The 15,138-nt window shown below is 41.9% G+C and overlaps 1 protein-coding gene across 1 annotated transcript in view; it reads left to right on the top strand.

Annotated features, from left to right (window-relative positions):
- Nucleotides 1–296: 296 nt before the first annotated feature.
- GABRB1 (gamma-aminobutyric acid type A receptor subunit beta1) overlaps nucleotides 297–15,138 on the top strand; it is a 90,416-nt gene continuing 75,574 nt past the window's right edge. Inside the window, exons 1-3 of the mRNA XM_087724647.1 lie at nucleotides 297–391; nucleotides 610–701; nucleotides 1,399–1,466. Coding sequence (XP_087580773.1) covers nucleotides 312–391; nucleotides 610–701; nucleotides 1,399–1,466 — 240 coding nt within the window. The 5' untranslated portion in view covers nucleotides 297–311. The remainder of the gene's footprint in view (nucleotides 392–609; nucleotides 702–1,398; nucleotides 1,467–15,138) is intronic.

Genomic DNA, 15,138 nt, shown 5'->3' on the forward strand with positions numbered 1-15,138 from the left:
AGCTGCGATGATGTCTGGCCTTCCCCTCCTGCCGGTCCGAATACCTTTCTGCTTTCCGCGGGCCGCCGTCCGGAGAGCGAGCAGGGCCCTTTGGCGCGTCTCATTGACAGGCCTGGTGGCCAACGCTGACCGGGCTCTTCAGATATTGAAGCAGTGCCACGCATGCGTGGCGCTCTTCTCGGCGGTGGTGGCGGCACCCTGCCTGTGGCTTGAAAGTTGCATTCCTTGAATCTTCGCGGGTGGGGCGGAGAGTGAGAAGGGGGGAGGGGGATAAAAAAAAAGAGGCATCCGCTGTTCACCAGGAGGAAGGAATGTGGGCAGTTCAGCTCCGAGAGGGCGCGGGGATTCTTGTCTTCCCGGTGATGGTAGCTGTGGTCTCCTATGCGAAGAGGTGAGGATGGGCGCTTGGGCGCAAGGAGGCGCATATGTGGGGTGGGTATCCGTGTGTATGCGTGCGTGTCTGTCTGTCTTTCTCTCCCCCGTCCCCCGTGTGTCCTCGCCCCCCCCACCCTCCCCCCCCCGGGGGAGGCAAGGATAAATAGATTGTGGCCGGGAATGGGAGGGTGTCTCCCTCCTCGTCCTGAATCACTTTCTTTCCGCCTTGTTTAGCGTGACCGAGCCTAGCAACATGTCCTACGTGAAAGAGACGGTGGACCGATTGCTCAAAGGATACGACATTCGCTTAAGGCCAGATTTTGGAGGTAATTCTCCCCTGATTTGTTTACAACAGGAGACAACGCGGTGCCTTGCCTTCCATTCGGAGGCAGAAGGCTGGTAAGAATGTTAATCAGCCTGCCTGTGAAGTAGCACGTCCAGTCTCGGGAAAGACTCCTCCGAGTCGGACTCATCTATATGTGTGCCTGTCGTCTATGTCTCTTTATGCGACACTGTTGTTTTGCAATCATTTGGAAGAGTGGTTTGCCATTGTCTTTTTCCGGGATTTTAAAAATTACTTAATCTAGTTTACAAGCTTGTCCAAACAGGATTCTGCTTAGCTTTGTTAAACCAGCTAAGACTGGTGAGGGGGTGTTGCATACTATCCCAAATATATCTTTTTTGATTCCCCCTCTCTTTCTTACACACACACACACACACACACACACACACACACACACACACACACATGCAAGTTTACAACCACACATGTTGGACAGAGATTGGCTGTTGCCAGTGTTCATACCAGCAGTCAGATGAGTTAGCTTTTGGCTTTCCCAAAAGTCTTAAACAAATCAATCACTGAGTGCAACATATAGGCAGAAGAATGCCATTTCTTTCTCTTTATCTCTCTCAAAAAAAAAAAAAAAAAAAAAGCCAAACATGTGGAAATGAAGATTTCAATTCATTTCCTTAGCCGGTCATTAAAAATACACACAACAAATCACCCATCTCGGTTTCCAGGTTCTCCGGTTGATGTTGGGATGAGAATAGAGATCGCCAGTATAGACATGGTCTCTGAAGTCAACATGGTGAGTACTTCTTTGAAAAAGGGAAGGATGAGCTACAGGGGCAAGGAAGGCCCATGGCAGAAAGCGTTCTACCAAAGCGCAAAAAATTTCCGGAGTCCAACACTGAAAGATCCTGTTTGTTTGAGTGCTGAAGAAATCCATTCTGTGTACGTGAGGGCGGGGTGGGGGGGAGGTAGCTTGGATGCTGTCAACCCGCAGGAGAGCGCCCTCTGCTGACTCAGTAGTGGAGTTTCAGAACGATGGACAGCGACCAGATCGCACTCGTGCTTTCTGGAATCGGCCGGGTCTATTCGGGAAATGCTAGAAATTATGGTACAACCACAAGATGAAAATCCAAGTAATACATAGGGAAATGGAAAAAAGAGGAGGGGCACGACTGTCATATGGTTAGGTATGTATGTAATAGCTCTCTGTACATTATTCCTGCTACTAGAGCCTTTGCAGCAATCTAGTTATTAATATCCAGATAAGATTTAGGGTGAGACGGGGATGTTTAAGAATTCATATGAATTTTATTTCAGTTGTAAGACTGGGTTCATACGTTTTAGATAATTAATTCCTGTCATCATTCACTGAGAGGCTAAGTAGTGAAGTGTTTACTTGGTATTATATATCTACTTGCCTAGCAGCTGCATTGCTGCCTCTTACTGAACTCTGTTGATCCCTCCCATCTCCAACTTCTGCCTGTCTGTGTTTTGACTGCCTCTTATGCAGATGCAGTAATTGAAGACTGCTTATGTTGAATATCTGTGCTAACAAAAGGAAGGAATTTAAAATAACATCAGGGATTAAACATGACATCTTGCAGATTCTTCAAGATACCTGACTTCGGATTTCTCCTTAGTTCTAGGTTTGTTCTCTCCTTGATTAGTTTCCATCCATTGCCTCTTGTCTCACATTCTGGTGCTTTGGAAAATAGGTGGACCTTCTCTGTGGCTTCCCCTCAAATATTGGAACACTGCTATAATGGTCCTTCTTTTCACTAGACTGGACATACCTAGTTCCTGCAACTGTACTGTATATGTTTTAGCCTCTAGCCGCCTAATGATCTTTATTGCTGTTCTCTGCACTCTTTCCAAACTTTATGGTGACTAACATTTCATGTGATTGTGATTTCAACCCTCTGTTAATGCAACCTAGTATTGCATTTGCTTTTTTGGCAGCTGCAGCACACTAATGGGTCATATTTAAGTGATTGTTCCTTAGGTCTCCAAAATCTTTCTCATAGTTACTGCTATTGAGCCAAGTTTCACCTAATATATACCTGTACATTTGGTTTTTGTTGCCTAAGTGTAAAAAATTACTTTTCTTTACATTGAATTTCATTTTGTTAGATAGGGCCCAGTGTTCAAGTCTTATCAAGATCCATCTGGATCTTGAATCTATCTTTTGGGGTAGTTCTACTAACCTATTCCTGCCATCTGGGTGTCATTGGCATATTTGATGAGTTCCCCTTCTATTCCTTAATCTAAATTATTTATGGCAATATTGAAGAGTACTGGGCCTAAGATGGAACCTTGTTGAGCACCCCACTGCTTACTTCTCTCCATGTGGATGTGGTACCATTAAGGACCACTTGTTGAGTATGGTTTGTCAACAAGATACAAATCCATCTGGTGGTGATGTTGTCTGTTCCCCATTTTTCTAGCATACCAAGAAGTAGGTTATGGTCTACTTTATCAAATGAAATAAGATTGGTTTGCATTTATCTGTTTTTTAACAAACCTGTGCTGGCTACTAGTTATAATTTTATTTGCTTCTAGGCTTCAGGGTTGACTCAGCCTTCCATCCTTCCATCCTTCCGAGGTGGGTAAAATGAGGACCCAGATTGTTGGGGGCAATATGTTGACTCTCTGTAAACCGCTTAGAGAGGGCTGAAAGCCCTATGAAGCGGTATATAAGTCTACTGCTATTATTATAATTTTATTTGCTTCTAGTTGTTTGCAGGTCTGTTTTTTATTGTCTTTTCCAGGATCTTTCCATGTTAGATTCATTGGTCTGTAATTTCCTGGGTCTGGTTTCTCCCCCCCCCCCCTTTCCTGAAGTTGGGAACCACATCAGTTCTTTTTCAATCCTCAGGTACTTCTCTGATGCTCCAGGATTTTTTTTAAAAAAAAAAACAGAAATAAACATAAAATAAATAAATACAACAAAACAATAGCAATAGCAATAGCAGTTCGACTTATATACCGCTTCATAGGGCTTTCAGCCCTCTCTAAGCGGTTTACAGAGTCAGCATATTGCCCCCACAGTCTGGGTCCTCATTTTATCCACCTCGGAAGGATGGAAGGCTGAGTCAAATAAATGACATCATAAAGTATCAGTAAGAAATAATAACTAAGGAACTAAGGCTGCTGAGGACAAAAGCATCCCAGCATATCCCCAGAAAGGTTCAGAAAGAGAAATTTCTCAGCCATTACCCCCACCCTTTGCAACATCCTCCCTCCAGAGATGAGGTGGACTCCTCACTCTCTTGGCTTTTCAGAAATGTCTGAAAACCTGATTCTGCCATCTTGCTTGGGGCTCACAGAAGAGCACACAGACATGGGCTTGGTTAATGCCCTTGAAAACCCTCCCCTTGCCTCCTTAACTTCGCATTTAACTATCTTTTCCTCCTCATACATTTATCTATAGTTTTTATAGTTTACTTGTACACTACTCAGAATCCCTTTTTGGGGGGGAGCTGGGCAGTTTCTAAATTTGATAAATAAATAAAAAGATGATCAAAATTATCTATAGTGCTCATGGTTGCGAATGCAAAGATACACATACTCTTCCCTTTCATTTTTCTTTTATCCATTCAGACTTTCCATCCTTTCTTTGCTCTGGGTTTCCATATTCCACATGCAGAAAGATACTGGAACAGGAATCTTTTACTATAAGCTTGCTACATTTTTGAAAGTCATTGCTATAGCAAATTTTTGCTTTAGCCTCTTCTTTATGTTCACAAACATGGAGGATGTATGCTGTTTCCTGCATAATTCCACAGGACCAAATTCTTAAATCACAAGCAAGTCAGAAACGACAAACTGGACAATCTGTTCTTTAGACTAGATCAATAGTGTTTGGCTTAGTCTAACATGATTTTGTTTTATTTTCCTTGCCTGAACATGTGATTGCAATGTAAATTATCGTAGGTCCTAGCAGAGTTAAAGGCCTTGTTACAAATGAGGTCTATGAATATCTGGAAGCTTTGAAGTTTTTATTAATCTGACTAGGAATTGATGTATACCCAGGATTTTATTATGTGATTATGTGATTCTTAAGAGCTTTATGGATTTATTTCCATTGTTGTCCCAGCAATATTTTATCTAGATCTTGAGAATATCATAAGTTGTGTAACATGTACCATGCTTTCACATTTCTCCAGCCTTGGTAAGGTGAAACCAATATACGTACATAATGAGTTCCTATTCTATGGTAGTTGAATTGGTCTAAATTGCCCATAATCCTGCAACTATCAGCATACTGGATTTATTGCAGATATGTAAAGAGTGCCACTTCTGCTAAAGTTAGATTCAGTGTAATGTGAGTGAGACAAAATCATCATTTTTCTTACTTTCAACCAATTTTTTCTTTCTTTGCTGTTATATATTGCAGAAGCATTCTGATATTACTTTAAATATACATGACTTGGTTACAAGATGGATCCAAAGTACATTTACCATATTTTTCGGAATATAAGACAAACCTTGCCCCCCAAAAGTGGGTGAAAATTTAGGTGCATCTTATAGACCGAATAAAGGTGTTTTGGTCTCCCAAACCTTCTGTGCGTTTTTGCCCTCCCCTGCCCCCAGAAGCACTCTGCACTGCTCTTCATGGCCTGTTTTTGCCAAAACCGGGCCAATTTTCACCAAAAAAACAGGCTTGTTTTGGGTTCCCAAGCCCTCCATCCGTTGCGTTTTTGCCCTGGCCAGCCCCCAGAAGCACTCTGCAGACCAAAAAATTGGTGCTTATTTGGTGAAAACGAGCCCATTTTTTGTGAAAATGGGCTGTGCAGAGCACTGCAGTGTGCTTCTGGGGGGCTGGGAGGGCGAAGCCACAACACACGGAGGCCCAAAACTATTTTTTTCTTGTTTTCCTCCTGTAAATTTAGGTACGTCTTATAGTCCAAAGAACATGGTACCTCTCTTTAATATTTTATATTCCTGGCCTCAAAGATAGAGCTAAAAGATTGTAGATAATACTGAAAAGATGTACAGATCTTCAAGAAAGGAAGATAGCCTTTTGAGATCAGCTAGCAATAGAAATAGACATAATGATTTTAGGAAGTCTACTGTATTGTTGTGGGATATAATAACAGCATTTTCAAAGTTTGATAGAGATTTCTTCTGCCCCCTCTTATACCAAGGTATTTTTTGAGTTTCTTTATCAAGCTTTCTAAGATTGCAAGATCACTTTTCCTCCCTTAATTGCCCATCCATACCTTAATCAAAGTTATCTCCACATTGCTTTATACCATAAGAAAGACACAAAAATGCTTTTAATAGTTCTGACACATTCCTATAAAATATCCAGTTGTCAAGTATGCATGTATGAGAATTGTAGCCCATCATATCTAAAGGATACCTAGTTGGATAGGTTGATTCAAATATTGCTGAGTGTGTTCCTTTCCCCCCTAAAATTGCCCCACTGTGATGAAAAGGATTTGTATCTTGCCTGTATTTCTGTAGCATGTTCTGGATATGTATAACACAAAACTAGTGAAACAAGAAAGCCACACTGAGCTTTTATTGATAAGTCAATCAGCAATAACCAGCCAAATTGCAGTAAAATTGGCATCACTTCCATCTAAGAGTGGTGACATCTAAAATCATGTTTAGATGTTTAATGTTGCCATATTGTAGTGTTGTGGCCCAGCAGGAGCCATTGGAGCTGCCACCAGAGTCCAACAGTGAGGGGCCCTATGAGTCGGCTCTGGAGGATTGGAGGACCCTGGACAGGGTTCCGACTCCAAGCAGGGCGCAGAGAGGCTGGTTGGCCACCAGGAGGCGCCTGAGCCTTGGACCAGTGGGGAGGAGACAAGGGAGAGTGAGCTGGACGCCAGCAGTGAGTTGTTCCTGGATGCTCGGCACCAAAGGGCTAATAGGCATAAGGAACAATTACTCAATTACAGGAGGTAATTGCACTCAGCTGGTGGTCATTAGGCTCCTCTCCAGACTATAAAAAGACTGCTTGTGCACATGCCCTCTTGCAGAAGTCAACGCAGGAATTAATGTCAGAGAACATTATTGTGAGCTTGGTAGGCTGGATTGCTGCTAAGCCTTATCTATGCTGGATTGCTGCCCAAGCTTGTCTGTGTCGGTTTGCTGCCAAGGACCTGTCTGTCTGTTAATTAAATGCAGTAACTTATCTTTGGCTCGGAGTGTGTGTTGGTGTGGGATGAGGGGGATCAGAACACTGTAGTAGGGTTTCAGTGAAAAGGAATCCATTTTGGAAAAGTCTTTCTAGATTTCTGATCAGAGGAATGGAAAATGTAGGGATCTGATCCAAAAGGCAAGGGTGAAAGAATTTGTGGAATGACAATCTCTTTGCCACAAGATGATTAAAGAATCTCTCTCAGATATGTTTTATTTAATTACTTATTTACAACATGGTAGATAACTCTTTTAACCTTGCTATGACCCATAGGGTGAACCATAAATTCAACCATTTTGCTGTAATGTATGATGTATCAACCTGGTAATTGCAAATAATCCACATGGTACTGGCACATGGTACTGGCATATTCCTTTCTTCTGCTTCTATGAAAATGCATTTCTTTAAAAGGGTATTGACACATTTAAGTATCATTTGTATAAGGTGCTTGTCTGCTAACTAACTTTCTCGACACCTAATCCATTCTTCAACTATATTTCTTCACCATATTCCTCATAAATTCCAAATCTTTTTTTTTATTTGAGTTGCTCATTCTTTTTACTCTGGTTAAAATCTTCCTAACCCTTAAGTAGCATGCTGGCTATGCCATGCTTATTTTTAACAGGATGGGGGTTTTTTTTTGAAGCTCCATCTTTAATTAGCCATTTTTTGTTAATCTCTCATCAGTTCTACTCTTTATGGATTGTATTTTCTCCTCATCATTATCTTGTTGTCCACCCTATTTAACTTAATCCCATTGACATGTGTAGCATTTAGAGCAATCTAAGCACTAGGCTAGGTAATAAATTTCATCAAGCTTAACCTAAAAAGAAAAAAAATGTGGCAGAATGGGAAGGAACAAGAAGAGAAGAACTTACTGAAATATAATTACACAGAGATGTGAAAACATGTAATGTTTGCCTGAAATACATGATGATCATCACAGCCATTTTGTTGCAGAAAATGACAGGTTTTAGACTTGTCAGGATACAGAAAGAGTTTATTTGGCAGCCAGGTTCAGAAAGCGAGCCCATGGCTAGCATTACAAGTTCTAAACAACCTTCATTATCGAAGCACGCATTCTTATACATTCTCAAAAGCATTGCAACACGGAAATACTTAACACATTTCTTAGTGGTTACCTTGAGGAGAAAGCCTTATAAGGAGATGGGGTCTTACTTCTCCTTTTGTTTATGGAGTACGTGTCATTTACGAACTTTAATTGAACCTTGGACTTTTAGGCTTTTGACATAGGGACATCTTGTGGTTAGGCACTGGCTTCCTGTTTCTTTTGCAAGCTCCAACTCTGTCTATGTGGCTTTTAATATAGAAGTAAAGGGGCTCTAAGAGGCTGTCCAGCCTGACCCAGTAGGTTTCACACTTAATGTCCAAATCTCACTTTATGTCTGCTTTAATTTAATCTTTCTCCAGCCTAAGATGTGAAGAACTTCACTGCTTTTATCTTCCATTTCCCTTTATATCAATGATCTCTTAATCCTTTTCCTCTATCTCACTTTCCAGGTGTCTTGGTAGTTGTCTAGCTGTAGCAGCATATGAAGGATAACTGTGTTTTCCTTCTCCTGTCCAGAACCTCGCCTTAGGAAAACAATATTAGCCAAGCCTACCTACATCTATCACAATTATGCAGTGTTGTACGGTTGCTGGAGAAGGAAAGGAAGATGACTGCTTTCTCTCTCTTTTTTCATTTCCCTCAACTGCATTTCCCCCAATTCAGCAGGAATTTTAGATGTGCATGAAAGGAATTATATCTCCTAGGACAGATGTAATACTGTACACAGTTTATTGTTGTTTCAGAAACAATGTGGTATAGATGGAGAAGGCCCAGAAAGGGCAACAAAAATTGTCTAGGAACTGAAACAATTCCACAAAATATGAGGCTCTTTAGCTTAGAAAAACACTAGAGAAACAAAATAGAGATGCAAAAAATATAATTGCAAGAAGTATGTTTTTTTTTTCCTTCCATGCTTGGAACTAGGATCATTCTATAAATCTGAATGATGGTTGTGCAAAGGTTAACAGGAAATATTTCTTTGTACAACTAAGTTTTAATAATTAGAATTTAATATTAGAATTTAATATATTCTATGTGGGTATGGCCATCAATTTGAAGTTTTCAGATACATGGAGGATAAGTTCATTAAGAATATTTATATACATTTTACTTACAGTGCTGACAAATATGCACTGGCAGAGTGCATAGTACAAAAGATCTGTCTTGTGGATCTACACATGCTTATGGTTGATAATTGGAAGTGAAAAATAAAACGAATGTTTTATTTGGTCATAATAACTGTTATATTTTTGTCCTCAACATGAGTAAATAGGAAGGTGGAGATTTAGAACCTGCCTTAAATATAAAGGGAGATGTGAGGAATGAAATCCATTACTCAGTTGGATTTGTTGCAAAATGATGTAAATATTTGCCCTGTTTAGTGGGATGTAGCTTAATATATTCTGATCCATTCCAGTTTACATCTCACTTGGATTTAATTTTGAATTTTTATCACCCATTCCATATATCATCTGCAGCCTCTGTGCATCTTGATTCTCATCTCCACGTCTACTTTTAGACATGGAGATGAGAATCCATAAAAAACCTCTCTTCCAGGGAGGGACATGTCGTAATGTCAAGGCATTTTGGATAAAAATATGGTGGATCCTGCAAAACATCTTCAAAAGAAGGATAAAATTCACCCCCCAGTTGTTTTTACTGGGTATATGTATTGACTTTACAGCACTAGAGACTAATTTGGTTCTGTACTTAATAACGGCAGCAAGACTCTTGGTGGTGCAGTATTGGAAGAAGAAAGATTTACCTACAATTCAAGAATGGACTTTGAAAGTTATGAACTTAGCCGAAATGGCCAAAATTTCAGCATATCTCAAAGAACATTCAAACGAGAGATATAAACGAGACTGGAAAAAATGGATAGATTACATAAAAAGTAAATATGGGACTAAGAAACTCCAGATAGCTTATGCTTAGTATCAGTAACAATTTAAATTGTTTAAAATTTGGGTAACAGTAAGAAGCTGAGCTCAATGTAGAGATATTTTAGACTGTGATTGTCCAAAAGTTATACCACGTATGGTCTTTGGGAAGTCGGGGGGAGGGAAGGGAGGTGGGGATTTAGGGCGAGGGGGGAGGGGGGAAATACAATATGTGTTAAATTCCATGATTGTATTTGTATACTGTGGCTTTTTAATGTTAGTGCAAAAACAGAACAAACCGAATATACTGGAAGGTAATAGAAATATACCGAAGGAAAGAGTCGAGTGAAAGAAGAAGGAGGGTGGAGAGGGTGAGAGAGAGGAGGAGGAGAAGGGAGGGAGGGAATGGATTAGAGGGAGTGATAGGGTTAGGGTTAGAAAGAAGGGGAGGGGAAGTAGGTAGTAGAGGGGTATGTGAGAAGGAAGAATGAAAGTTGGAGGGGGTTGAAAGAGGGTGTATGGTGGTATATTGGGTTTGTATTGTAGGGGGCATTTTCTATATAAGTGAGGGCCGTGTTTATTAATCAATGTTATATGCCCTGATTAAGCACAGTAAATATGTGATTGTATAGAATGAAAAACATAATAAAATATATATTTTTAAAAAAAGAGAATCCATAAAAAACCATCTCTATGCAAGGAAATTCCCTTTTTATCCTAGACTTAACATGGCATAACAGTGGTGGTGATGCTATGGTGTTAACATTCAAAGCATAGTTTTTTCCATGCCCCCCTCCACCCCCCAATCTTGGTTTTGCTATGTTTTTCCACTAGTACTTGAAAGATTTCCTTGCAACTCCTTTTCAAAATATAAAGAACATTGCCATTGTAAGAACTGTTTTTTTAAAGGGCATAATGTTTCCCACAAGACCTTTAAAAACCTCCAGGAGTTTTATTCAAGCGACAATGTATTTGCTGACTTGTAAATGAAATTGGCATGGTAGAAACAGATGCCAAGGAAACTAATGAGAGGAACAGTGAATTGTGTATAATGTGAAATACATTTTCTTGAATGCATCTGACTGAGTTTAAAAGGATATTGAAATATGCATTAAATTCTTAAGAATATATTTAAGGTTAAAATGGAGGTGATGTTCAAAATGTTCAAAATATTGTGACTTTGTTTCTCCTTAAACAGAAGCTACATTTTAAAAGCCACTAACTCTTACTTTGCACTGAATTTGTGGAGCAAGCTGATGCTACAGGATAAACTATGAACAACAGAAAAAAAATGTTTAAGAACCAATGGATGCCCTTGCCTAATTTTCTTGCCATGGTTAGCAGATTTAGTTAAGGGACAGTTTATATCAGAAATTCAGACAGTTTACTTGGAAAAAGATTAATAATTATTTTTCTCAATCTAAAAGTCTTCTCTAAGGTCTGACCCCAGAAATGGAGAAAGCAAACTTGATAGATATTCTATCTGGGCTTTGAGTGCTTAGCTCATCTATGTCTGATTTAGATCTTTAAGGAATCAAGCTCCTTATGCTTGTGAATTAGAAATGACCCCTTTTTTTCTGAAGGCCCATAATGTTTAATAGCAATATGACAGGCAGTAATCATGTGTTGCTGAAGGCCACTGAACCCCATAACAGTTGTGTTACATACTGACAAGCAGTATGGTAGTTTCCACCAAGGTCCTCTGTTCCGGTGGGAACAATATTCAAATCTGATTGGTTGAATGGTCTGACAGCTCCCTATAAAAGGGCTGCTGCCAGACAGAGTCTTTGTTGGATTGTACATAGTTGTCACTTAATAAAGAGCTGTGTAATGGCTCCTCTCCTAACATGAGAAAGTAAAGACTCTTGAAATGGATTATTTCAAAAGAAACCTTTAATTAAGCAGAATGGAAAACCTTTAGAGGCAAAGCAGCATCTGAAGCCCTTTAAGTGGGATTAAATTGATAATGACCCCTCCCCTTTGTCCGAATGCAGATTCTGGCCAATACACAAGTGTGAAGATGTTTCCTTAACTCTTCTGCCCTGAGAGTCGAATAAAACACACGTCCTCATGGCTATCTCTAGTTTGACATTAAAGTAAGATATCCCACATGGCCATCATAAACATTCCTCCAGAGGTGTTGGGACCTCCAGCTTTCCGGCGACAGGAAACCAGTTGTAAATCTCAGTTGCTACAGGTACTGCTAGTAATTTAACTCCAAGGCCACCCTCCTCCGAATTGAATGGCAGTATCACATAAGGGATCTGACAAACTGTTTGTTGCTGAAGCCTGAGTCTGCCTCATCCATTCACCCTATCTAACACTGGTGACGAGGATGGGATTGGAAGGCAGTTAGGCACCAAAAAGAGCAAATAAAATCCAGTGAGTCCATCCAGCCTGGAGCGAAGCGTGGCATTGAGCAGCCATCTTAAAGTGGCAAATTCAAATCCGCTTGCCAAGAAAAGATGACTATGCACGCCCCACCAGCTCCGTACAACCCAGCCACCGAGCACTGGGACTCATATATGATGAGGTTCAAATGCTTCCTCGAAGCCAACAACCTCTTAGGCCTGTCCGAAAGCCAAAAGAAAGCAATGTTCCTGAGCTACTGTGGACCAGACATGTTTGAGACTGCTAAAGACTTGTCCAAACCAACGCCGATCCAGTTGGTCGCTTGGTCGGTCCTACAACAGATGCTGCGGACACACTATGCTCCCAGGCTGTCTAAATATGTGCAGAGCTACGAATTCAACCTCTGCAACCAGAAGGAAGGTAAAACGATCAACCAATAAGTTGTCGCACTTCGAAAGGCTGCGGCCTACTGCGAGTTCAGGGACTTAGATGAACGCTTGCTGGACAGAATAATTTGCGGTGTTCAGGACATTAGTTTACAGAGGAGGTTGCTCGCCAAGACAAACCTCACTCTACAAATCGCCCTGGATGAAGCCAGGGTTACTGAGTCTTCAACCAAATTGATGGAAACGCTGCAGAGGCAGAGCAGCTCAAAGAGTGTGTGGAAAACTGCAGAGGTACATTGCGAGACTACAGAGCCAGAACCCTCAGACAGTGAAGACAAAATCTACTGCATGCTCATTGACTGCAAAGAATCGGTGTGGAAATTTGAAATGTGTTTCCCATCTTGCAACCACCAGCGATCTGCCTGCCATTTCCGGGACGGCATCTGCCAGCACTACGAACAAAAGGGGCACATCGCCAGAGTCTGCAGAAGCAAATTCCCTGCAACACCAAAGCAACTGAAGGGACAACCTGCACACCCAAAACCACCAAGACGAGGCTCATGGCAACCATGACCAAAGCAGCCCGGGCAGAAACCAATGTGACCTTCCAGACCACCGTTGGGCAAGCAAGCACCTCGCAGAACAAAAAGCTGAGTGTCACAATCCTCCTTGACGGTTCTCCATGCTCAATGGAAATTGACACTGGGTCATCACTGACTATTATGTCCTGGGCTACACTAAAGAAAGCTGTCCCCAGTCTATGAAGGCACAAGCTGAAGGCTCCAGACCTGCGCCTGAGTGACTACCAGGGGAACAGCATCCTGGTTCTGGGCCGAGGCACATTCTGAGTGCAATTCAAGTATTTTGACAGCTTGCTTCCTGTGACAGTGGTCGGAGGATCCCTGCAGAGCTTCCTAGGTTTGGACTGGTTTGAATCCCTGGGCCTGGGGGTGACCAGAATCAATGCCGTGTGTGACGGCAGCACCAAGGAGCTCCTTGAGGAGTTTGAGGATGTCTTCAGCACCAGTCTAGGTAAGTATGTAGGGACTCCAATCTCTTTTAATTTGGACTCCAACATAACCCCTATTAGGCTAAATCCCAGAAGAGTCCCTTTCACTCTCCGCCCTAAAATTGATTTCAAATTGGACAAATTAATTGGCCAGGGAATCCTAGAGCTGGTTGATCACGCATGCTGGGAGACCCCTATAGTGACCATGGTCAAGCCTGATGGGTCTGTCCACATCTGCGCAGATTACAAGTGCACAATAAATAAAGCTTTAAAACAAAGCACTTATCCATTGTACAGCACCTATTACATTCCCTTGGCCCGGGAATGGTGTTCACTAAATTAGATATGGCACAGGCATACCAGTAGTTGCCTGTAGATGGCGCCACGGTGGAGGCCCAAACCATTTTGACTCATAGGGGTGCCTTTAAATGCACCCGGGTACAATTCGGCGTTTGTACTGCCCCTGGACTATTCCAAAGTGTCATGGAACAGCTTTTGCAGGGGATACCAGGAGTCATCCCCTATTTTGACAACATTTTGTTATTGGCTGCAAACAAGCCTCAACTTTTCAAAAGACTCAGGACTGTTTTGACCAGAATTAGGGAAAAGGGTCTCTGCCTCAAAAAATAAAAATGCCAAATCAATATTCCTAGGGTTGAATTTCTAGGGTACCTGATTGATAGCTCTGGAATTCACCCCACAAACAAAAAAATAAAGCAATCCAGGATGCCCCCTACACCTCACAATCAGACCGAGTTACAGGCGTTCCTCAGACTCCTTAACTTCTACAGCATCTTTCTCAAACAGAAAGCCACTATTGCTGAGCCCTTGCATTGGCCCCTCAGCAAGAAGGCGAAATGGACCTGGGGCAGAGCTGAAGCTGCCGCATTTGCCATGGTAAAAAGATTGCTGTCAGCAGACACATTCCTGGTTCAGTACAACCATACTCTGCCACTTGTGCTGACTTGTGATGCCTCCCAGTTTGGCGTTGGGGCCGTCCTCAGCCACCACATGCCCAATGGAACCAAGGCACCTATCGCCTACTACTCAAGGACCCTGTCAGCTGCTGAGCGGAACTACAGCCAACTGGACCGTGAGGCTCTGGCTGCAGTAGCTGGCATAAAACGATTCCATGAGTACTTGTATTGCCGTGAGTTTGAAATCATCATGGACCATAAACCACTTTTGGGCCTGTTGGCTGGGGACCAGCCTACCCCAGCATCTCTGTCACCATGAATGACTCGTTGGACTATTTTCCTTGTGGCCTACAGCTATCACCTTGTTCATCGACCAGATACCACGTTAGGGCATGTTGATGGCCTCAGCTGGTGCGCTACCAGAACTGCTTGCCGATCTGACCCCTGAGACTCCAGTCCTACTAATAGACTGCCTTGAGGTTGGCCCTTTCTCCTCCAGCGAAGTCACCCAACGAAAGACCGAACTCTTGCACAGGGTTTGAACTGGGTGTGGAGGGAGTGGTCCAAGGGGCCAGTTGGGTCTAAATTTAAAATATGTCTTTTCTGTCTTTATCTTCTCTAATGTTTCTATTTAAAACTTCTAATGTTAACACGAACAGCAAGGATGATAGTGGGCAACCTCGTCTTGTCCTTTTCCC

This window comes from Thamnophis sirtalis, unplaced genomic scaffold, assembly GCF_051295495.1.
Source record: "Thamnophis sirtalis isolate CommonGarterSnake01/CBP01778 unplaced genomic scaffold, rThaSir2_p1.2 scaffold_10, whole genome shotgun sequence".
Lineage (NCBI taxonomy): Eukaryota > Metazoa > Chordata > Lepidosauria > Squamata > Natricidae > Thamnophis > Thamnophis sirtalis.